Source organism: Microchirus variegatus (assembly GCF_963457635.1).
Source record: "Microchirus variegatus genome assembly, chromosome: 5".
NCBI classification, from domain to species: Eukaryota; Metazoa; Chordata; class Actinopteri; order Pleuronectiformes; family Soleidae; genus Microchirus; species Microchirus variegatus.
The window spans coordinates 16237297-16262884 of NC_139806.1; the positions used below are offsets into that span (position 1 = coordinate 16237297).

The 25588-nt window shown below is 39.8% G+C and overlaps 2 protein-coding genes across 2 annotated transcripts; both read right to left on the bottom strand.

The window, feature by feature from the left end:
- Positions 1 to 1914: 1914 nt before the first annotated feature.
- Positions 1915 to 6759, bottom strand: selenot1a (selenoprotein T, 1a). The gene is made up of 6 exons (XM_083890222.1): positions 6588 to 6759; positions 5373 to 5483; positions 3541 to 3667; positions 3008 to 3095; positions 2658 to 2824; positions 1915 to 2541 (listed from the first exon to the last, which is right to left on the bottom strand). Exons 1-5 carry the CDS (start codon positions 6725 to 6727, stop codon positions 2700 to 2702), a joined length of 591 nt encoding a protein of 196 aa, XP_083746348.1. The 5' UTR covers positions 6728 to 6759; the 3' UTR covers positions 1915 to 2541; positions 2658 to 2699.
- A 1107-nt stretch (positions 6760 to 7866) lies between these two features.
- Positions 7867 to 14174, bottom strand: kif2c (kinesin family member 2C; the record flags this gene model as incomplete). Its single annotated transcript, XM_083889281.1, has 21 exons — positions 7867 to 7928; positions 8308 to 8401; positions 8492 to 8572; positions 8651 to 8729; positions 8845 to 8912; positions 9036 to 9146; positions 9303 to 9516; positions 9759 to 9901; positions 9995 to 10086; positions 10273 to 10336; positions 10549 to 10639; positions 10795 to 10957; positions 11214 to 11268; positions 11402 to 11494; positions 11596 to 11689; positions 11890 to 12016; positions 12896 to 12931; positions 13016 to 13064; positions 13360 to 13461; positions 13919 to 14013; positions 14114 to 14174. 21 exons carry the CDS (start codon positions 14172 to 14174, stop codon positions 7867 to 7869), a joined length of 1974 nt encoding a protein of 657 aa, XP_083745407.1.
- Positions 14175 to 25588: the final 11414 nt, after the last annotated feature.

The following is a 25588-nucleotide window of genomic DNA, read 5'->3' on the forward strand; positions in this document are numbered from 1 at the left end:
GTCTCACTCACACCCCACTGCGCCCCGTCTTCCTGTCCCTGAACAAAAGTGTTGGGGTGCGAGTCCTTGGGATGAAACAAGTGTTTGTCTCATTCCTGGCAAAAGGGCAGCAAGCAAAAGTCAGCGTTGGTGCCTGCTGTGCTCAGGTAAATGTTTTTCCTTTTTCTTTTTCCTCTTACACCACTGTTACAGCCTCCCACAATTCAGACATGGCTCAATAGGAGACCGAACATCGATGGACCCAATTGTACTTTGCATTTATTCACAAAAATTCATTATTTGAAAACAGTGAATAAAAGAAAAGGGTTTGAGATCCTGACTAAAAGTAACAAAAAGGTGGGTAGCGTCTGGACATCCATGCCACGTTCAATCGCCTTTTTTTTTGTCATTCTGACACTCGGATTAAACTTCAATAGGTTGTTTTTACGATGTCAACACCAGAGCCGGACAGTAACAGAGTACATTTACTTGAGTACAGTACTTAAGTGCAATTCTGAGGGATCTGTACTTTACTTAAGTATTATTTTTAGGGAGTACTCATGACTTTACTCAAGTACATTTGAGAGGCAAATATTGTACTCTTTAATCTGCTACATTTCCATAAGCGCGAGTACCCGTTATTTCTAAAAAAACAACAACAAAAAAAACAACTCCATGGTCAGGTTTAGTTGAGAGAAGAAACAATGGATGAAGACACAGCAGATCCATCCGGGGAATGTGCCAACCCGTGGCCCCACCTCACCAGACTATTTAAATTTTCTGAACAAGTTAATGGTAGTGTTCGTTTCAAGTGTTTGCTGTGTTTACCAAAACAAAAATTCATCTTCCAACTTGCGGAAGCATTTCAAGGTGCGTACATTGAAACAAACCTCCTTACATTTCTAAGCGAGAGCGTTGCCATTGTGCTATTGCCTTGTGGGTAAGTGAGACATTTTAAATAAAGCAACATGGTAAAAAGATGAAAATGACTTGATTTTTCAACTGCTTTTACACTCTCCAAGGTATTAACATTAACATTTTTCATAACTCCATGTAGGATGTTTCTATATGTAAATTTAAGAACTGTGGCAGTATTAGCAATAGAAAATGTACTCTTATACTCTTGATACTCCAAAAGTTTTAAAAACAAGTACTTCAGTACTTTCACTTTAGACCACATCTGACTGTAGTACTTTTACTTGTACTTGAGTAAAATTTAGCAAGGGGTATCTGTACTTTTACTCAAGTAATGAAGCTGTGTACTCTGTCCGCCTCTGGTCAACACACCTGAATGCATTAAGTTGCTGCCAAGTCATGGTCTAATCAGCTATGAGCAGTTACAAGCAGTCGGACAAGTGTGACTAATAAAGTGGCCGAGTTTTCACTGTTGCTGTGCTTTCATAAAAGCTCAAATTTACATCACATTAAAGGAGTCTTTGTGCAGCATTCACACATATTTTTTTCAATTATCACATTTAAATTGTAGGGTGAATCTGAAGCAGATGGACATACCTCAATAACAAAGGAGGAGCTGCTGGTGCTGGCAGTCAGGATTAGGATCCACATGGCCATTCACTGTCTTCACCAGAGCCTGCAGACACCCTCCCGCCCCAGGCTGGCCAGGACCACACTGCCCCCTCACCTCCATGTTGTTGCACAAAGGCTTCACAACATCAGTGCTCATGTGATGATGCGTGACAGTGAGAGAGCCTCCATTCATAAGTATCTTGAGGGATGTTTTTGATGCACACATGATGAAAGGACGCTATGAAACGATAACAGCAGCACTAGTTTTATCAGGAAGTGACAGAGTAAATACACTTATGTTGTTATACTCCAGAAACCAATTTAGAAAACTTCATGAATATTCCTTTTTTTGATTTGCAGATTTTCAGTGACTTAATGTTAATTGAACAAAATGATAATACAGTGGTTAACAGTGCTACTTAAACTGTTAATATTAGTTTAAGTATCCGAATGCCATCTTATTGTCCACTTCAATGGGGTAAAATCATTTCTCCGTTTATCATCTGTAAAACCCTTATTATACCACAAAGTATCAAACACCACAACTTCACAGTTAAATAGTTACAATAGGTTTTATTAATCTTCTTAGTTTTCTCCCAAGGTATGCAAATATAAAAAATACTCAGAAATCATACCAAGACATAAATCCCTAATGTTATTTTCACAATGGTGATGATTTTAAAGGTTGCATTTTTCTACACAGCTAAGCTACTTTTAGAACAGTTAACTTAAAAATTCTACATATGGCTCAGTGGTACAAATGACAGATTTGTTTAATTCACATGGGTCGTTATATATGCGAATATTAAGACTGTTGTTGACACTTGGATGAAATCTGCAACTGTAGGAACAGTAAAATGACAGAATGGCCAGCGCTGTTGCCATGGATCCCACTCTGGTGTCAGGGGCAGGATGTCTCAGAGGGACAAAGTAAAGAGTGATGGGAGCATCCAGTCTGTGCTAACAGTCTTCCTGCCTTCAGCACAGACCTTCATAAACATCACTTCACAGTCCAGTGAGAAACCCACCTCAAACCTAAGACAGGCAGAGAGAGAAAGCCAAAATTATACACATATGACATAAGAGTATGCATTGCTATTAAGGGAAAAAAATGATTATGAGACCACAATAACAAACAAAATTGTACTTGCATGGAGGGGCTTTTAGCTCCAGCCAGGAATTGAAAAGCAGGGTTAAGAGTGGTGGTGGGGCTTTGTGTTCATGTGAACGTTCATTTTCATTTCATTGTCCAAGATTTGCACAAGCTGCTGCATGGAGGGCAAGTGACCCGACTCCAGTTTTGACCATACCGGCACATCTATTGAAAAGACAGAACAGACTGTATTAGAACTACTAGAGAAAGCACACACAGTTCCCCACAGTGTCAAGATGCTCCACTTTCTCACAAGGCTAACGGTTGTCTTTATTTTTATTTGGTTTGTTTACAGCCATTACCAGTTTTGCGAAAACAATGTTGCACAATCCTGTGACTCACACTCACCATTAAGTGTGATTTCAAAAGCTCCTGTGGACATCAGCTGATTTTCAATCATATTGCTGAAGAAGAACACCATCATGCAGGCATATATCTGAATGAAGCAAAAGAAAATAGATTTAAACCAACAAATCCATGCTTACCAAATCTTTATCTACCAGGTCACACTTACTTAGATCAGCCTTAACATAATGGTAGAAGAAAAAAAAAAGCAGATAAAAGTTTATTTATTTGGAAAAAATCTGATGTTGACAGTAACTGGCCATTCTGCCACTAAGGCTTTGGCAAGTCTGAAACCCAGGGGATTAAAGGTCACAGCCAAACAACATGAAGACCTTGAATGTAAAGCTAATGAAATCCCATGAGTTGACTTGTACTAAGCAGCGTGTATGTCTACGACTGCATCACAAATGCAGCCAGGCCAGACATGATAACTCTTGTTACGACCTGCAAAACAAAGGGTCATACAGACTCCATATTTTAACAGACTGTGGGGCAATTCAATTACAGCACTGCTATATAGTTCCAAGAAACATTACCTTATTTGTCTGTCCCCACTCCCAAAAGCCTGGGGCTTGCATACCAACAAGGGCAAATGGGTCTCTGCCGATTATGATCAGCCCAATCACCAGCAGTTTGAACACAGACAGGAAGGAAGCAAAGTGTCTGAGGAAGCAAAACAAATATAAATATTATTTTTACACTCCATTTCACACTGCTGTTATAGTACTATGATGACACATCACATTCCCTCCAACAGTGTGATTTATGTACAGTATTTCCATCCATTTTAGCCAGATAACAGTATAAAAAGGTTGAAATAACATTACAGCCTGTAAATGAAAGTGAAAAGTGTTTGTGCATTTTACCACTGAGCCACAATAACGTACTATACATTAATAAAACACACAGTTTCAAAGGCCACTGCACTTTGTGTAGAATAGGCAAGAAAGTGGAATCAACGTGTGGTGTAGCAGAAAGTGTCTGGAGATTTAATGGCTGAAAAACCTCAAGGCACTAAGGAACACAACTGAAGATGTTTCACTAGCATCTGCTGGTGTTTGACAACACTTGGTATTAATCCCAGAGAGTATATTCTGGTAGTAAGCCTCATATTGTTAATGCAGTGTGTAAAGACTTCACCACCTTTTGTTTTAAAATATTATTATTACTCCTCCTTGAATATGTTATATATAGGTCAAAATCAAATGTTTTCTCGTAAAATAATAAACCAACCAATAATTAACAGAACCTGCAACCTGTTCACTCTGGTTTTCCTACCTTTAAAATTTAACCATTGTGTCTGGTTAATGAACAACTAAGAGATTAACATTTCAAGAAAATTATTGACTATAGATTTGGATATTCAGGGTATGAAACTGCCTACATTGAGTGGAAAACAAATCTCTGGTGGGTTTATTAGACTTAAATAAATGCTAATAACAAACTGATGAGTTGCTGAGAGTCTCAGTGGAATTACCACACCTTTGACTACAACACCTGGGACTCGGACTACACCTCTGACACATACGGTCTGTTTCTAGGCTGCAGATACTTCACAAACCACTAACCTCACATTACAGCTAAAATCAAAACAATGATTAAATATAAATGGCAGTGTGCATGTCACTGATGCGTATGTGCACAAAACAAAAATTAATAGACAATTATAGGAAGACACCAAGGTAACAATTCATTAATTCATAACAATTTCCCATATTTTTCTATACACATTGTTGTCCTTAAAAGGCTCTGAACTATTTAAATTACAAAATGTATTGTTCGATGTTATATGCCAATTTCTAAATGCAACAGAAATGTTAGAATCATTCACATTAGGTTATCTTCCTTGCATTACAACAAACTGAAACGTAACTTAAAATTATACCACAATTCAATACATGTTGAAATATGTATAATGTATAGTCAAAAACAAGAAATTCGTCCACCAAATTCTGTTCTTAGAACCCGTTGTCCATCAGTTTTTAAGTTTTATAGTTATTCTCTAATTAAACAGCTGTGCTGGAACATCCTGCATTTGTTAAAGTTGTCGTGTTGTGAGCCTTTTTTTCTGAAGGCAGGATATATTGCAAGGGTTGTTGTCCTGAGCTGCATTGGTTTCAGCAAATAAATAACAATACATTTGCAAGCATATTTCAATTGGACAGATTTACTGGGATAACATACTACAAAAGAATGCATCTATATCTGCAAAACTATAGCACAGACAAGCTCACTGTTTGTGATTAGCCCGACTGCATGAGAATTACAATTCGTCTGTCACAGCTAATCCCAGGCAGCTTTCAGGCTGCTTAAACAAAGCAGCATATAATCCACTTGTAACAAGACAATCTCCATTTCTGCCACGTACCGATAGAGGGGCATAGGAAGATAGTTCTCCCCTTCAATACGGATGTCTGGGTACCGCTGGTACAAGGCCTGCGTGTACTCCTCAAACACCCGCTTGTACCCTCAGGAAATGCTGTGTGAAGAAAAACAGTTTAGTGACAGGCACCATATTTACACAATTGCAGAAACAAGGGCAGAAAAATCATTGGCTGGATTGTAACAAAACACTGACATGAATTTCAACAAAACATTTTGTTGAAGTTCGATTACTTAAAATAAATCATATTTATTACATACACACATTTTTTTTTTTTTTAAACTCAAGAATATAGGCATGCACTGACATTAGATTTAGAAAGGAGCTCAGATGTGCAAGGACAAAGAAGCAAAAGGCAGCAATGCAACATAATGACTGTAATACATGACAGCAGAATAGACATTTTAAAAAGGGATTAATATGGTAATAGATTAAGATTAGGTAGTCCATCATTAGTCCCACAGTGGGAAAATTGACAGCGTCACAGCAGCATAGCTAAAGGTAATAAATAATAAACATGCATTTTCATATATCTGTGATAGTGCAGTATAGAAAATGTTGACAACAAGACTATGAAAAGGTCCAAATATAATATGCATTATGGACATTAAGTTACCAGAATATGAATACTGTACGAGCTTGATAATTACAGCATAAACAGGATTGAACATGAGTTATTGAACATACTGCACATGGGATGAGTAACATGTTGCCTGTTAGCTAGTTACTCTTTGCAGCACTGGTCTCATTATGGATGCTTTACTTTACTACTTACTACTAATACTTTATTCAACAGTCAATATTCGGTATTAGCCATGCAAAAGAAAGAAATAACCCCAGACACCAGGACTGCCGTGGGATATTAAATAATACGTTTAAGATTACGTTAGTCGACAGGTGACTGTCACTCGAACAGTCTGTCAGTAACTCGCAAGTTTGACAGCGGAGGCGAAATATTTCGCCAAATATTAATGGCAGAGTACAATATTAGAACGTATTGGAAACAATTCCTTCCATGTAATTTAACAGCAACCGAGTCATTTGACTCAAAATGACTTATTTTCCTGAGACTGTAGTGCTAGCATAAGCAGACTTCCTGCTAGTTAGCTTCTAATGGGATTTCGGCCTTCGTTGTTGTTCGCCGGCGGAGCTTAGCTTGCTGGCGATGACTCGCCAGATTTACGTTCGTTTCCTTCTTACCAGATCTGGAACTTGAGGAGAGGCCCCGTAGCAAACTGCATCTTCATCTTCTTCACGCCGCTGCTGTCACCAGACGTGGCGCAGCACAGCGAGAAAACCCCAAAGGCGAGGAACGCAAAACGTAGCCACTTCATCGCCATCGATTCCGGGCTCTGTTTGCTCACTCGCTTGCTCGCTCTGAAGCAGAGCGGTGGTGGGTTTATCGGGTGATCTGTACTTGCCTGTGGTTGGTTCTTGGTTTTGCTCTTTGTCTAATCCAAGACTGTCAACACAACTGGCACCACGATTGGCGCCACCTATTGGTCTGACTGTTCAACTGCAATGGTTGTTCATCGGTAACTAAATTCTGATGGCGTATCAATACAGAGTTAATTCATTTATTGCTATTTATTTAACATGGAACATTAACGTGTATATTTTTTTTTATTGTTGCCAGCAGCTAATGTACATGCTCTTTCAAACCAGGTTGATAAGTGGAGAGGAGCTCTCTAGTGGGGGATATGAGTTATTGCAGGTGGGCCTCAGACTGGACAATAAACATTTATCCATTTACCAAATTCTTATTGTTCTGTGGGGGTAAAATGCATATTAAAATATATTTAAATGTCTAATTAAACACAGTGTCTCACGAGCAGTGGAGATCGTCTACCTTGCTCGGGGATACAAATACTATCGTCAATATCAAGCTCACAATTATATATTGATACATTTCCATATTATCTGTTTACTTGAAGAAACAGTTGTATTATTATTGTATTATAGGGCTTTAGTTGAGGGCATGCAGTATGGACCACAAGAGTGACAGATAAAGTAGTTACATCTATGATTGATACATTAATAAGGAAATTGATAAAAGTATTTCAATGTTTTATATTTTGATGGACAATTGAGAAAAACTGTGAAAGATTTATAAATAACAAATCAATTCAAATTACAAAAGAAAAAAAACGTTAGTATATAAAGCAGGTATATTGAGTAAATATACATTAATAGTGCACAAAAAACACAATTATCCAGGTGATGGTAAAGTTTTTCATCAAGGACTTTAATATGTCACAGACACTCAGGTTAGCTTTGTGACAAATCTGCGACAACCAATCAGAAAGAAAGATGATCAGTTAAAATGGAACCTCAATGGCTCCACACAAATTACATAACATATAGTGTTTGAATACATTTTATTTAATAAAGCGGTTAATACAATAAAACTGACGAACAAAACAAAAATGCATTAAACAAACTTTTTTTTTTGTCTCAATGGGTTTAGATGGGGCATGTCTCAGTGTTTCAGCCTCGCCATTCTCTCCTGATCCACAGCAGACTGCAAAGCTACGACAGTGTCTGTGAATGACAAAAAATGGAGTTAATACATGTAAAGCAAATGCATCCATCCACTGACTCTTTATGAAAAGTAGCTTAGTTTGTCCTAGTGCTGGCCAACCAGATTTATTTTGTCTCCTCCGAGTCAGCATGCAGTTCACTACTGTAAAGTGAAGAATATGGTTTGTTGTAGTCAACATAATTTAAATAACTTTAAGTGAAAACTCCACTCGGACGGCATAATCTGGTTACGTCTCTTTACAAAATACTGTGTACAATACAGTACATGGCAGTTACCCGTTTAGACTCTTGTTGTAATAAGGTTAATATCAGAAAATATTACTGGCTATGTAAACATGTAATATTCAACAAGAAATCTCAAGCAGTGATGTATACAAACCAAATAATTTCTGTGAATGATCCACAAGGTCGGGTAGTCCTGTCTCAATGTTGTATGAAGTTTGCTCCATTGCCTTAATGAGATCTTTTGCCCTCTAAAAAACCCCCCCAAAAAACCCAATGTTAAAAAAACAGCCTCATAATGACTTGTGTGCAGTAAAGACAAAAAGATAAAAGAAGACTACCTGGAGCTCTGCATAGACTTTCTCCTCCAGATTTGACACTTGGGAAATGGCATCATAAACACCACCATCAACAACAGACTCCTCCTACAACACACAAAAGTGATCAGCACAGAATATCAATATTAGTTTTGATGTTGTACTGATCTTAAATAAGCTGACCTCATCCGAGGAGCTACTTAAGGGCTCTTGCACTTTAGCTGCGTCACTGGCTTTGGGGTTTCCGGTCAGCTCCTTCACTCTGCAGGGACGAAAATATTTTGAGCTTTATTTTCACAGATTTTAGACTCTTTAAAAACCATTTAAAACTTATTTCTGTGACAGTAATGAACACAAATTGACAGTCAAATGTATACCTGTCAGCATAACGTAGGGTGTTCATCGTGTATTCACAGGAGCCCATGCCTGGTGACACCATGGCAATCTACAGATTAAGAAAAGGGAAAATGCATCAAAACAATATAATTTCTGCTTGAAGACACATTTAAATCAGAGTTTGTGCCATTTTTTGGTGAGTATTTGCATCGTCCACTGTAATGTGATGTACCATGCAGGTCCTGGACTTTTCTCCGATGAAGGAATCCCTGAGGACCTTGGTCAAAGTGCTCATCCGGAAAGGGATGTGATCGCTGTTTTTCCCCAGACACCGAATGCACTCCTACAGGACACACACATTATTTTAAGCACTGTTCATTGCATTTCATCCTTATTTTTGGTTACAGTTTGACATTCTCCTGAGGTGTGGGAGAGGGAAAGGGACTTCTAATGTTACAGCCACGGAAAGGGCTTCTCTTTCTGGTGTGTACCAGTCTACCTTGAGTGCCAACAGGCTGCGGTTGATCTCTGCCGTCTCAACCAAAGTGCTGCGGTCGTTGCTGCTGACGTCCGTGCCGCGCTCGTTGCCAGCCAAATCCACCAGTGAAAATTTCCCGTGCAGAGTGGTAGCACGGTCATTTCGTCGTAGCACGACCTGGAGGATGGCGTGAGAGCGGGACGAGTTGGCATTGGCTGAGGTCTGACCTGATGTCCTAAAAATACAAAGAAAAGGGAAGCAGTCAATGTTAATGTTCTATATTTTATATTATAGTATGGCATCTACTTGACTGCCACATTTCAGATTTGAAGGTGATATATGTAAGAACTGTATTATATGAAGACATAAAATGACTATGATGTTTCAGAGATTGAGGACAACTGGCTTCAGTGATAACAGTGTTGCAGCCACTATATTCACAAAAGAAAAACATATTTACACATTCTTTTTGCATACCTGCATGCACTGCCCGTCTGTATCATCCTGATGACGTCTTCTGCTGAGGTCACATAGACCTCCTCAAGGCCCACCACCTGGACCTGCTGTCGGTCATCCTCCAGAACACGCAGCTTGGACTTCTTGTTTAACAGGTCGTACACCTAAGTCAAAAAGTGAATTTCAATTATAATGAAATAAGCGGTTTTCACATTAAATGAGCCCTTTGGAGGAAGTCCAATGTTTTTTTTTCTTACTTTGCCGTTGTATATTTCGAAAAAGCTGACGTAAACAGAGAGGTCCAGGTCAGTGTACCGTCTGTGGTCAAGGTAGGTGAAAACATCATGGGCTAAAAAGGGAATGAGTTTGGTAAGTTTTCATGACAGGAGTCTTATGTGTAGTTTGAAAATATAACACGTCCCTACTAGATGGGTAGACAAATACAAGTGACATTGATTAAAACAGGTTGTAATAAATCCTTTAACCAACCGAATTTGCATGTCGATTGAACAGATTTATCATGATCAGTACCTACCTGCCAATGCATAGATCCCTTTGGCACTGTTCTGCTGCTTCCCTGTAAAATCACCTCCCATTGTCTAGAGAAGATACCACACAAGGAAAATGAAATAACACACATTGGACCGTGTGTGCACATTGGGATATTATGTGTAGAGAAGTATATTTTTTAGAAAACATGCCAGTGTTTCTCAATTAAAACCAAACATGTATATGTTTTTCCTCATCTAAACAAAGGTTACTTCAAATAGTGTTTCCACACAACACGTCACAAAAACAAGCAGAGACTTACGTGAGTTTTACCACTTCCTGTCTGGCCATAAGCAAAGCATGTTGCCATGCATCCTTCGAAAATGGACTGCACAAGAGGTTTGGCAGTGAACCTCAAGGGGGGGGGAAAGGGAAAAAATGCTCTAAAAAGTGCTTTAAAATCATGTCCTCTAATAGGGAACCTTTCTATTCTAATGCAGTTAAAAACCTATCATTTGATCTAAATTGTCTCATTTCTAAAATGCAAAAAGACAAATGAGGTCATTACTTGTAGACCAGGTCGTTGGTGGTGGTCTCGTCGAAGGAGTAGTCAAAGTGAAAGACTTGGTTGTCCAAGTACTTGGTGAGATCCACCTTCTGTTTTGGCTCATGTACCAGCAGCGTACCTTTCCCAGGTACAGACACCACATCAATCTCCTTCTTATTCATTTCTGGAATACACAGGCACATCAAAGTCTACAAAACAGCACAGCATATTTGACCCTTTTGGGAAAGACTGAATACAGAATAATTCCTAAAGAGAAAACATGGGATATGCAGTCACTTTAAAGAGCAGCAGCTGTAGTAGTCAGTCTCTACACTTGATGCGTTCAGGCACAGTATGAAGTTGTTGGTCAGCTGTCATGTCAGGCAAGTACAAGAAGAGTGACCAGTAAAATTTGTTTATAATGCATGATTCATGTTTACCTTGCTTGTTAAGAGGCCGCTTGCGAACGCACACACAAATCCGGTGAGGTTCAATCTGTTTATTAAAAAAAATATATATTTTTTTTATAATAAAAAAAAAAAACAGGCTGTGATGTAGGTATAGGCTTTAAAAAGCACACCAGCATACATCCTCATACATGCGGCATATTTCCAAAGTCAAAAAGTACCCGTTCTGTAGTTGATATTGGGGTGATTTCCAGGGTCTCTCTGAAATCTTGGATCATTTCGTAGAACTTTTGGTTTGGTCGAACCTCACCGAACTTAAAATGAAACGAAAACAATGTCAGTGAAACATAACAGAATGGACTCTAAAAATGTTAAGTTAAATTTAATTTCCACTTTGATAAATAATTTTAATTACCTTTCCTCTCTTGGTCTGCATTTCAGGAGGCTTTATCACACAAGACTGCCTTTTGCTGCCTTTGTTTAGCTCTTGAGGAGCAACAGATTTCCTCCTGCCTGAAATGCATTAATAAAAAAAAGCCAAAGAATTGTATTTATTTTGTAATGATCATAATATCCTACATTATATTTACTCAAATCAAAGGACGGAAGTGGGTCTGCTTTCATACAGATATATGATCAAAGACCTCACTCTCTGTACAATGTCTATAGCGTTATGAAAGTCGATGAATACACGTTATATTAGCACAACTGACCTTTGACTGCAGGCGGAGGAGCCATTCGCTCAGGTTCGTCGTTTTCTTTTATGGCCTCACGGACTAAAGCCAGCGACTGTACTGTCCTGGTCTCGTTCCGTTTACGCTGCTGATTAGAATTCCCTGCATAAAGCAGAACAAATGCATTGGAGTTTATAAAGATGATAAATATCACAGAACAAAGACAGTACTACACATAAACGTGTATGAAAATATACTCAAAACGTTGCGTTAACACTGGACTGTCTACACTGCAGATATACATAATATACATCATAGGCAAGACATGCTTTCAAATGTCAATGACAAAAGGAACTAATTAATAAATAGAACACGATTCCATTCCAAGTTTGTTGAACCAACCAGAATTAGCGAGGACTGATGGTGTGGGGGGTTCAGAGCGGACAGTCTCCGGGTTTCCTTGAGAAGCCGGAGCAGCTGTGACTGGTGCTGGCACCTGAAACATACACGTCTGCCTGGCTTGAGACCTGACAACTGAAAACAAGACAATTCCACGTCAAACAGCGGCAACAAAAATCAGTGCCAATTTCTAAAAATCAGGTATTATTAAACATTGGTATAAAAAACCCTGCACAAAAACATAACTGTTGAAGAGAGGCGTGACAAAAACAGACAGCTAAATTAGTAATGCCCACATAATGTCAGGTTCTAATCAAAAGCAGTGTAAATGGACAAAGGCTTTGGGACAAATGCAGTAACCTGGTTAACAGTGATGACACAGAACACTCCCTTTATCCCTTCATATCCAGTGCATGATTGTTTTTCCAGCCCACACAGAATTTAGTGCAAAACAGACAGAAACAGACAGTGCCATGTGCCCAGAATCAGTAGATTTGCATCCCTGTGCCATTAATCGAAGAAATAGGGAAGAGAATAATGTGTAACCATTGGTCTTAGCAAAACTCAGCTTATCCCTTATTAAGGTGAATGATTTGAAAATACACATTTGCACAGAGAGAGGAGCATGCATGTCTTGCCAACCTGACTCCTCAGCCTTGGTGACAGCTGGAGCAGAGGCTTTTGAAAGACAACAGGTTTTTAAGTATCATAATACTGATCATGGAAGTCTTGCAAACAAAACAGTCATATTCATTTACATACAGGAGGGAGGGGCAGGGATCCTGGATGAGCGCAGGCGACCTTCATACTTCTGTGGAAGAGACATGGCACATTGCACCATGGTGTTACCAGATTATTAAAAGCAACCACTCTATAGCTTTATCCCTTCTCTATTAAGATGTTGAATACAATGACATGTTCCTTTCATGCATGCTTGCTATATCAAAGCAACATGTAAGATATAACATTGAGTCACTTTGTGAATTAATGAGAGCATGTGTTACTTTCATTTTACATGAAACAAAAACTAATTTTTATATATAACATATGGTTGAACCTTTTAATATCGCTGTTCATCTTCCGCGCTATGCAGGATAATAAGGTACCTTTTCTGGAGCTGGGGCAGGGGGCTCAGCTGCTTTGCTGGTGACCGTGTTGACATGATCCACAAGCTCTAGATTGAGTGCACACAACTCACCCACTTCAACCTAAAATGCAAGAACACCACTTAGATTAGAGTCAGGGTGTTTTAAGCACATGTTACATTCAATAGACAAGATATTAATATCAAATGAGCCAATCATATGGCAGCAACAAAACGCAGTTAGACATGTAAACATGGTCAATAGCTGGAACCTAGCATCAATATGGAGAACAGACAAGTGACTTAGTATGTGGCACAGTTGCTATTGCCAGACAGGATGCTGTAAGTATTTTAGAAATTGCTAATTGACTGGGATTTTAACACAGCCATCTCATACAGAATAAAGTCTAAAAAAAGATCAAATAACCAGTGAGGGCTGAAACAGCAGAAGACCACACCGGACAGGTGCAACTCCTGACACTATATCCAGTGTTATCTGTGCCTAATAAAGTGGGCAGTGAGTGTATTTCTCCAAGCGTCCCTTATGGTGTGTGTTTGTCTTTCTTATTGAAGTCACTGACCTCCTTCCCACGGCAGATATTCCTCTCGTGCCACTCCACCATAACCGTGGACTTCACGCTGTCAACAGATTTCACCGTCGCCAGGTGCACTCGACCTGTTTTACACACGCAAACACATGTCACGTCACTACTTTCTTCGAAACAACAAAGCTACGGCTAGCTTCCGCGTGTTAGCATATAAAGCACACGGCTCACCGTCACTCCGGCTGATTTGAACCGAAAGTCCAACGAGAAGTCTGGACAGGCTGGTCTCCATTTTAACTTGGTCGTTGCTGTAATGAAAATCCAGTTAATAAAAATCACAAACGTCTCTGACTCGCGCTCCACCCAACTAACGTGCTCGCTATTAAACCCACCCTTTACTTTATTATTAACTTAATAGTATTAAGTTAAAAGAACATATAAACGCACAGTTATGTCTATTTCATCTATATATCTCCGATTAAAAAAAGACGTACCTACCAAAATCAACACAAACGCCGCTCAATATTTAAACTTGCACCATTTCCGGGCGTTTAAGCTTCTGATAGGTCTTCGTCATGACATCCTCTGCGCAGGTCTTCTTCTACGGCATATTCACAAAAACGTAATATGGCGTTATACTGCCACCACCCGAATTTTTGAGGAATGACCCTTGCAAAAACTAAAATAAAAGCACCCGTTATCATGATGATATTTTTATATTATTTATCTTTATAAAATTATACTTTCGTGCCATTGAGTTCAGCGAAAAGCACAATAAAGCACAATATCGGTTGTATCTGTTTACTTACTTCTTATTCATTTCTAATGAAGATGATTGTCCTGGAAAAAAACAGAAAAATCAGAAAGAAAGGTTTTCCCAAAAGGTGACAACACCTGTGATATTACACTGAGCCAGAGTATGCAGCTATCAAAAATGGATCTACCCTCCATGGCAATAGTGGAATGTGCATCATAAAAGTCACTGTTAAATATGTTTTCCATAAGAATCCAGACATTTTCTAAACATCACTCTCATCACAAAATCATTAAAGATTTGGAGATGGGTGATATGCTGTGTGATGAGAAAAATGTAAAATGTAAAAATGTAAAATATTGTGCCATTTAATATGGTTGGACTGTAATTTATTTAGGATGTTGTTGCAAATCAATGCCTCAGCTTTTACTTTCATCACTCTAAATTGTATGCCAAAGAAATGTATTATTTTCAATAATGCCATATTTTAATATAAAGCTCAGCAGTGACAAGATCACACACCTCTTCTATGTAATATCCACGTTTAGATACTGTGTCTATGACTTTACACTTCTAACTTCAAACAATGGGAGCGCTGTTTCCTCTCCTAGTCTAAAGCTGTGCGTCAAACTCTGCTTAATACTGATCCATACAGCATTTGATCCATTTTGTCCACAGGAATCCTGTTTGTCCACATGCTCCCTGTCCCCCTTCACCCCCTGCAAACCAGGCACAACAATTTAGTCCCTCGTGACATCAACATTCAGGGACAGCTGGAGAATGACCCATAATGCAGTTCAGCCTTGCCCTCAGCGTGGGAGGCTTCTCAGTTTCCCTCTTTTCCTTTTTGCCCCGCTCCCTCGTATCCACACCCTCTTTGTCTCCGAGCCATCTAACGACACACAAGCTGGACTTATGTATACACATTCCCCACAAGCGAACGCTGATACGTGACAAATCAAGGGTCTAATAAACAGCTTGTGCCGGACAATTCCCCCTCACCACCCCCACCACCACCAAAGGATGAAAAATAAACAGATTCTCGTCAGTTGGCCCGGCCAGACCATTTGGTGGGTCTGTCTGTGGATGACTGGGTGGCCCAAGGCTGCTCGGTGTGAGGCCTGGGATGGAGCCACAACTGTTTCCTGTGAGCAGCCCAACCCCCAGAACCTCTCCATAACTGGCTTAGTGGGTGGTATTCCCCTCCTCCTGCCTTTCCTCTCTTCCCCCAAACTCCTACACTCTTCTTGCCTCTCCGCCTGAAACACTCCTCTCCCCTTCATTGCTTTTCTACTCCAGGCACACCGAGCTTCCAGTCGGTCAGTCCGTCCATTCCCACAGCCTCAGTCTTTTCTCTGTGGTTCTGAGAGGACAGGATGAGTTAAAACAAGTTTTTTTTTTGTTTTTGTTTTGTTTTTTAACTTTTGTCCCGATGCATTAAAAAAATGTTCTTTGTCCATGTGCTGACTTCATGTTTGTGTGCACATGTGTCTGCTCACTGATGGATGTCATCAGCTGTCATCACATACTTTGACTGTAAAACACTGTTATGAAGGCGGTAATCTTTGCCCGGTAACGCGTACAGGAAAACATTTGATCATGAGGATACACACGAGAACAAGCGTTACTATAACATATTCAAAGCTTTTAACATAGATATTTTTCCCCTTTTATATCATGATTTTCCTTATAATCACAATGAAATCATTCTGTTTTGAATTATAGACTACAAGGGAAAAGTGGTTAACGCTTCCATCCTTTAATGCTGTATCCTTTAATGCTATATATATATATATATATATATATATATATATACATATATATATATATACGCACACACACACACACACACACATATACATATACCGTTTCAAGAAAGTTTAATGTCTTCTGAAAACCTCTTACATAAAAGTAATTAGAAACCAATAGTTTTCGTTATTCAAAATGTGCATTTGTACATCCTATTATATAACACGTGGTATAGCAGTAACTGCTACTTCATCCCTTCATTTATTTCGATGTAGAGTATTTTGTTAAAAATTTGCAATCATCACTCCGACAGTGGGGAATTGTGCAGTTCATGTCAGCTTGTGAGAAAACCACTTCAAAGTTGCTTTGTCTCCAGAATGGATTTCCCCTCACACACATTCTGTGCAAGCAAATATACAAACAGCTCTCTAAGTTATTTGTTCCCTCGTGCAAAAAAAAAGGAGAGGGGGGGGGGGGTGTTTTGAACCCAGACGTTCACGAGTCATTGTCTCTCTGTGCAGACGTTTGAGTCACGGTAGAGACACAGCAGCAGTTTGATGGGCTGGTTCCTCTGTCTGGAGAGTTGGTAATGACGGTGGTTGATTTTTAGAAAGGAGGAGGGTGGGTTGTATCTGTTGGCCCTGAACCTGTTTCACTGCTCTGTTTTTTTCCATCTATCCAAAAGCATATTTTCTCAGTGTAAAGAAAATTGGCAGAGGCCATGGCTCGATCCCCCTATACAGACTGAATAAACACACATGGATACAGTGCGTGAGCTGAGCACACTCACAAACCACCCAGGAAGGTTGACAGACGAGGAGTGCAGCAAACGATGGAGGAACAATGAAGATGAAAAGCCCAGAGAAACATATATATCCCCTGTGACTTTCTGGTAGTTGTAATTAGAGTTAATAAATATAATTGTGTATTCATTTAGGGGTAAATACCTGTATATACCTGTTTACCTATATACAGGTTTAAACAAATAGGATCATACATAAAATATTGGGAAAAGGCTCATCATCTCAATTGCAAATAGCACATTTTAAATTCAGAATTCACTTGACAGCCACTACTCACAGTGATACTGTAATAAATATCAATTTAAACCAATTGATAGGGAAACTTGTGCTAAGCACATAATATGTTGTAGAGCTAGTGTTTTTTTTTTTTAGTGTATACATACTTGAATGTAACCCCATTCTTTACCATTGTCTGTGTTGCACTATATTATCTGACCAGAAGAGGGCAATATAGCTACAAAGGGAACAACCACTTAAAACAGGACTTGGACACTACAACTTGACATGAGTCAGTATTAGACAAAACTTTCTCTTTGAAGCAAACTTTTCTATAGTGGCAACCAATCGATGGTCTTGTTTGATTTATTGTTATGTAAGTGAACATAGTGTGTGTTCGTCTTAGTTACATCAGGGAATTTTAAACTTCTTCAGCCAAGGAGCCAAACTGAGCAAATGCTGAGTGAGCCTGGAACGTTCCCTCATTAATGCATATTAGTATTCTTGGCATGCGGGGAGCCACTAGAACATGCCAGCAGTGACCCATTTTGGTTCCCGCTCCATCATTTAAGAAAAGCTGCCATATAGACCAATCTGTCCTCTTCAAAAACAAGCAGTGAAATGGGTCAGTAAGCAGTTTATTCACCTGCCACATGTGCCAACAGCCACCTTTGCCCAGCTGGCAAATTGTATTTGTTTCTCCAGCTATAATTTTGTTTATTTATTTGGCCACTGCAGTAAAGAGTGGTCAGAGAAGCACACACAGCTGCAGTTACACGACGGGAAAGGCTCGTCTGTCCACAGGCTGAGTACATCTGCAGTACTACATCCCTCCACTGATAGCAATTAACTGTAACAGACTTTTAACAGAACTTTTAAACAGATTAATGGATGTGATCACTTCACAGAGATTGTTTTTAGATGTTTCACACAGTCTTGTATAAAGTACCATAAAGGGATACTTGAGTAATAGTACAAGTATATTACCAGACAATGACTCTGGCAGAAATTGAAGTCACTTTTTTATAATATTACTTAAAAGTAAATGTAGTAGCAGTAGAAGTATATGATCTTTACTCTACTTAAATATAAAAAGTAATTTTCTGATATAAAATGTGCTTAAGTTTTCGAAGTAAAAGTAAATTAATAAATAAATAAAATAAAAAATATCAGCGGTAAGGCGAGTTGCAACTGGAAGGTTGTGGGTTGAATTCTTGGCCCTGCTAGTCTATGTGTGTCCTTGAGCAAGACACTTAACCCCATGTTGCAGCGTGTGAATGGGTGAATGTCAGAACTATAGGGTAAAGCAGCTCATCAAGACCAGAAAAGCTCTAAATAAATACAAACCATTATCAACTCTTCTTCAGTTAGATGAAATGTAGTGGAGTAAAAGTAAAAGTTGAGAGAAATACACAAGTATTATCGAACTTTCTTCGACAGTGTAAGTGACTATCCACGTGTCTGTGTGTGGTCCTTTGGAAATGGAAATGTGACTGTTTGTTTAACAAAGTTAGCACAGACTCCATGAACACATCACATTGAATAAGTCACAACATTTGAACGTCAGTGTGGTCCCAGTGTTGGCAGGACTGTTTCACCCTGAGGTGATCGCCATTAGCATCATTATATCACCATACAGAGAGCAGAGAAGGCTACTAATCTGCAAAAACATGTAGACGGCAAATTAACTTCATTTAAATCTAAAGTACATCTGAAAACCCCCATCTGAAACAAAGTTTAACCCATGACTGTGAACTTGGCCCATAAATTCTATTCTTGAACTCAATCAGGTTCTTTGTACGAGACCATAAAGATTGAGATACAGCAGGCCGTCATGCAGGCTCTTAAAGGCAACACCAATCGAAACCACAGACCGTTAATAGCACAGAAATGTGTCAGTGTGCTTTTGAAATTAATCCTTCAAACCCACAAGTGTTTCTCCATTTTTACAGGACTCAACAGAGAAGGCATATGTTTGCTTGCATAATGCAGGGGAGAACATGTGGACTCAAAGATCTCAAAGAAAAACTATACCTACACTCAAAGTTTTACAGCCTGCCCAAAAAAACCACAGCGATGGGAAAAAAATCCTGCTTATCGAGTTGTTTTTACTCCATTATGGAGCAGCAAATACTATTACTAACTTACATTCTCATGCAAAGAAAATAAACTGACTCATTTAGCTTGAATTAGTTTAGCCTACACTGGCAATTAACTGTTCATTTTGAGGAAATACATGGAATCATCATGATGTAGGTTTTTGTAGGCAAAGAAGTTTTAACTTATTTCAACCAATAGATTAACTCTTAGTTTACCCTCTCTTTCCAAGTGTTCAGTAAAAAAATACGATGGCCTTCAAATACACATAAAAACATGAAATACCCATTAAAGAGCCATTAAAGAGCCCTTCTAGGCTACTGTAGAAATGTACAAAGGCAGGTTATACAGAAAGGGCTCATTCTAATCATATAAAAATGATGATTAAACAACAATTACCATCATTATATTCAATTTCCATCAATGGATCCCACCCTAAATCTTGAAAAGTAGTAACAGCCAGAAAAGTAGGACCATGACCATGATTGTTCAAAAAACCCCAAAAACCTATCAATTAAAATTTTATAAACAAAAATAACAGAAAAAGAAAAAAGAAACCACAGAAGTGGCCACACCATGAGTTCTGAAGTGCGGTAAAGAAACACCACAGCAAACGCTGCTTTGTCATCACAGAATGCCACCATCATTAAAAACAAGTGATTGCAAGTAGTTGTCGTGCCACATTTACCTCATGGCAACATGCAGACCTACATGTATAGACGGGTATTTGCATTGCTTTATGAAAATCTCCTGCATCACAAATGACGACATCACAATGCGCTACCAAGATTGTAGCTTTATCGTTAGCGCTCCCCCAAATGTATTTAATACCATTGTTTGCTTTTTCCATTGCACAGACAAAATTTGGCAGAACCTGAGACAAACAAGAAAAGAAGAAAAAAAAAAGCCACACTCGTGGATGTTGTCAATTATAGTTTATCCTCTGGTTTGCCTAACTTGCTGTATAGAGAAATACTCTGGCTTATTGCTCCAGCCCTCCCCTCCTCTTCCTCCTCCTTCTCTTCACCACATGAAATGGCTGTCTGTGCCAGCCTGGTGCTGAACCTTCATTAGCTTTTACTACCGCACTTGGATGTGTTTTGCTCTCTTTCTTTCATTCTGTGTGTGTGTGTCTCTCTGTGTGTGTGTGTGTGTGTATACACGTCTCACCCTCAGTAAGTGTCTGTGTCTGCATATGCTTAATTGCCAACCCCCGCCCTCTCTTTGGAGCACCCCTCAATGCCATGCCACCATATCATTACACTGTGGCTGCAATTTAAACTTCAGTCACACACACACACACACACACACACACACACACACACACACACACACACACACACACACACACACACACACACACACACACACACACACACACACACACACACGCTGGCTGACTGCACAGAGGAGACAGTGGGGTACTGTCGAGCCGCTGTAGCCCATTTATCCTCTGATAGATTGGAGTTCCCCCCCGTTGAACTGCACATGTACAAAGAGAGTGATGTCGAGTAAAAAAAAAAGAAAAAGAAAGAAAGAACATGAAAATACATAGTGAAGGGGAACAAAAAAAAAATCTGAGAAGAAGAAATACCAGAGAGCAACTTTGCATCACAACTGATCCACAACTACGTCTGGTGTTCTAACTGTTATTGTTTGAACTAAACAAACCACTTATAAACACAAGGCCTCAGCCTTACGAGGCTCATATTTAGACCCTTCTGTAAACAGCACAGCACAGAATGAATCAATTAAAAGGGCATTACGCTGGTTCCTGTTTATTTAAAACATGTTTACACTATACGGGCCCTCCCGCCTGTCTGCATGATTGCCTGGAACTTTCGGATTCCTCCCCCTCCTGCCACCTCTCAATAAGCCAGGTCACAGCCAAGGTATATCAAACACACACACACACACCCACACACACGCGCACGCACACACACGCACGCACGCACGCACGCACGCACGCACGCACGCACGCACGCACGCACGCACGCACGCACGCACACACACACACACACACACACACACACACACACACACACACACACACACACACAGATTACAAACACATTTGTTACGCTAAGGAATGCTCTCAGTAAATATTGATCTCGTTCTTCCTGTGTTTCTGCATGTGATGATTAGACAGAATCAGTCGGCGGAACAATCAGCAGCAGCGGTTAATCACGGCGGCAGGAACAAATACAGGAGAAATACACATAAACTGAGAGACTTTCTTCTGCGAGAACGGATAGACGGAAGGAGTTTGTAGATGTAGCCACAGCGATATTAAAAAAAAGTGTGGTCAGGAAGTCGGTAGTGAAGTGAGGGAGTGTCAGAACCATTAGCTGTTTAGTGAAAGGTCAATGACAGAAAGGCTGGGTGAGCAACCAGAAAAATCCAAACAGCATATTTTTTCAAAATTAGAAATGTTGCGTGAAGAATATTCAAACTCGAATAAACCGATAATCCAATTACAACCTTTCAGCATAAGGTAAAGTCTGTTCACAGCCACACAATCAAATATGTAATGTGTTATCAGATTACAGAGCAGTTTAGAGAGTGACAGAAGACTATAACCAATCACAGGACAGCTCAGAGTAAGAAGCTGCTCTTATTGGTCGTTGTAGAAATTCCTGCAACTGCCTCCTAAGAAACTTTAAAAAAAAAAGAGAGAGTCTAAAATAGAGTTGGATAAAATATGTGTATCAGAGGAGAGGTTCAGAAATGGAGAAATGTATCCATCCTGCTTAGTGCAGCTTTAATTCATCCTTTATCTTCATCTAAATGAACCAGCAATACGTGGTTCAGCGTGTTGCCTAAGGATTTTGTTTTTCTGTTTTGTTATAAAGCCATCATTTCGGTGCCACAGTGGATAAGTGGTTAGCACGGTTGCCTCACAGCATGAGTTTGTGACTTTCTGTGTAGAGTTTGCATGTTCTCTAAATTCCTTCCCCAGTCCAAAAACATGCAGAGGTTAACTGGAAACTCCAAACTGAATTGAAATGATCGTAATTGCTTGTTTAATACAGCCATTGTGCTTTTAATGATCAACTCCAATGCAAACATTTTCTGCAGAGACACTAAACTATCGGTACTACCTGTCATTCTTTGGTAGCCGTGAGAGAAACTTTTGAAACTTTAAGCATTAATGTGGACATGAGGAAACACAGTCCCCATTCTCCAGATTTGTGAGGTGGTATGTCACCTTGGAAGTTTTTTCTTTCTCACAGGCTTTACAAGTTTATTTCCCCTATTTGTCACGTTCGCTGGAACTGGCCAGGGAGAACCCAAAAGCGCGGCAATGACGCAGAAGAGGTTGTAGAGGAAAAAGCAGTTTACTTTACATCCAACAGGCAGAGTCGAAATCAGTCACAAACAGGCAAACAAATCCAACAAATGGGCTAGTATATAAACACAGAGGGACTAGTGAGCAAATGGACTGCAGGTGAGGAGATGGGTGGGGGAAACCAGGTGAGGGAAATGAGTTGATTGCATCTGAAATGGCAGGAGAATTAATGGCAAGACGTGGAAACAAATTACAAAGAAAACAAAACTAAGAGTGTACTAACAGTACAAACACATGCACCACCCCCTGGTTCACACACACACATGCACAAACACAGGTTCATGCAGCTATACTTCTTAGGACACTGTGCTGACTTCCATTCATTAATGCCTAACCTTAACCTCACCACAATTAAACTCTTAGCACCAAACTTAAACAGTTCCTCAAAAACTTGATTCTACGTAGGTTTTGGTCTCGCCACACACACGTTTGCGCAGCATTCATAGTGAGGACACTACTACCTAACCTAAACCCAATTCTAAACCTAACCCTAAAACCACTAAAACCAAGTCTCTCAAAAAGCCCTGTCAGAACATGAGGACCAGCCAAAATAAAATGTCCTCACTTTCCCAAAAATGTCCTCACTCATATGGTTTATAAGCATCTGAGTCCTCACAAAGATACCCATACAAACACATACACACTTTTCTTAACTAATCAGCCCTATTGAATTCCAGCAACAATGGACGCTCATCCTTGGGCCACCCAAGCAGTACACACACACACACACACACACTCACATGCGCGCACACACACGTAACACCAGCTTCACCAGATCACGAGTTCACTCTTTTGTTCCTTCATTGTGTTTTCTTTTCCTCCATTGATCTCACCTTCTCACACAGGTCAGGAGTTGGCGCTGGGGGGATCGTGTTATCTGGACGATCAGCTGGTATCTGAACACACACACACACACACCCTGGTCATTGTTCTTAACTCTGCCATGCATGCATGCATTAATCATTGTTGTTTCACAATCTCAAACGACAGAGACGTTAAAGAATCTGTCGCAGAACAGGATCAGAAAACGTCAAAGACAATCAAACAGCACAAGCGCTGTATCTCACAACTGTTTCTTGCCAACCAAACCTCTACTTTAATTCTTGCATATAAGAGTAATAAAATGTGTTTTTAGTGTCTTTTGTTTTTTACTCCTATTCTGACACAATGGGGAATCGATTTCACAGATTTATGAAATAAGGTGATCACTGTGAGAAATGTAAAAATGTAGACGGTGTATTAGACATGCTTGTGACGCTAACACAGATGATTTGATGATGGTCAGAGTCATTAATAGTGTGTTTCCTGAATGGAAAATCCACGTTTTTTATTGCGTAACTTCTCAAGTGCTTCTTTTCTCATTGCTGCAATTATCAGACCGAACAGTTGTTTACCTGATTCCGACCAAATGCGTGCTGGGAGAGGCTCCACTCCTGCTAGGCAGCGTGTTTTCATGGTCTTGTCAGTGAGCTGTAACATTAAATACAACATGTGCTCCTAGAATGACAAACACTCTGGGGCAAATTTGTTCTCATTTATCTCCAACTTTGAAATGAAGTCAATCTGGCCAGCGTTGTTTATTGGCCTTTGCATGCATGCATGTGTGTGCATGCGTGTGTGTGTGTGTATGAAGTTTGGTTTAGAAGTGGACTAGCATGACAGTAACTTCAAAAGACTGAGGTATCAGATTCAGACGTGGACGGCTTTGCTTGAGCTGACAAACGGGGAGCCGTTGTGTGGAAAGCGAAGGAATTTACAGGCATCTACCTTTCATCTACACAGGTGGGCCTTTGTGTGTGTGTACATGGTTGTATACTTGTCGCCTGGGTTCTGAAGAATGTGCAATGCTTATCAGTATATTGTATGTGAGTGTGTGTGTGTGTGTGTGTGGGTGTGCCACGAGCACAGTGGCAGAAATTTAGACAGACAAGTCACAACAATGATCCGGAGAGCCAGTGATCCCAGGCACTTTCCAGGTGCTGCACGGCTCCAGTTCAGCGCTTCTTGACATTAAATCATTGTTCACGACGTGGAAATGTTTTAACAAAGCCCTATGAAGTTGGGGGGGGAGGGGGGGGAAGAAGGGCAGAGTCAAACATACACCACTGTAAAAACACAGTCTCACAAACACTCACTGATGTGACAACACTGACAATTATATCGTGTATCCTGTTTGTTTTCGTGTGGATTAAGAGCTGTTGTTGACTTTGTGTTATTGCACAATCAAGCGAGTACAAACAGGGAGTCTCCCCCCATGAGCCTGAACAACAACTTCCATCAGCTTAGTTTTGTTATTTAGTTATTGTTCTCTTCAAGGTTCAGGGTGTTTGAGGGGCTGTTTTATTTGAATCATTAACGGCAAATCTGTTCAAGTTCAAAAGTCAAGGCAAGTTTTTCATGAGTCCAATTTAAAGGGGACATATTATGCAAAATCAACTTTTTAATCATTTAAATCCTTATATTTGCGACTCTGGAGGCCCTACTAGTCAGCAAAGTGTGAAAAAAGATGACTCACTCATGCTCAGTCTAAGTACAAGAGATAAAACTGCACTCATTGGGACGTCACAATGCGCTAAATTCCTGGAATTGTTGTCTCGCGGAGCTCCGCTTTGTCCGTAAAACATGCAAGAGTGCTGGTAAGGGCAGCGGTATCTGAAAACCGAGAGTCCGCGAAAATGTGTATTCTTGGCTCCACAGTGCAGCACAGAGTTCTACACAAACTTCCAGCCTCAGAGGAT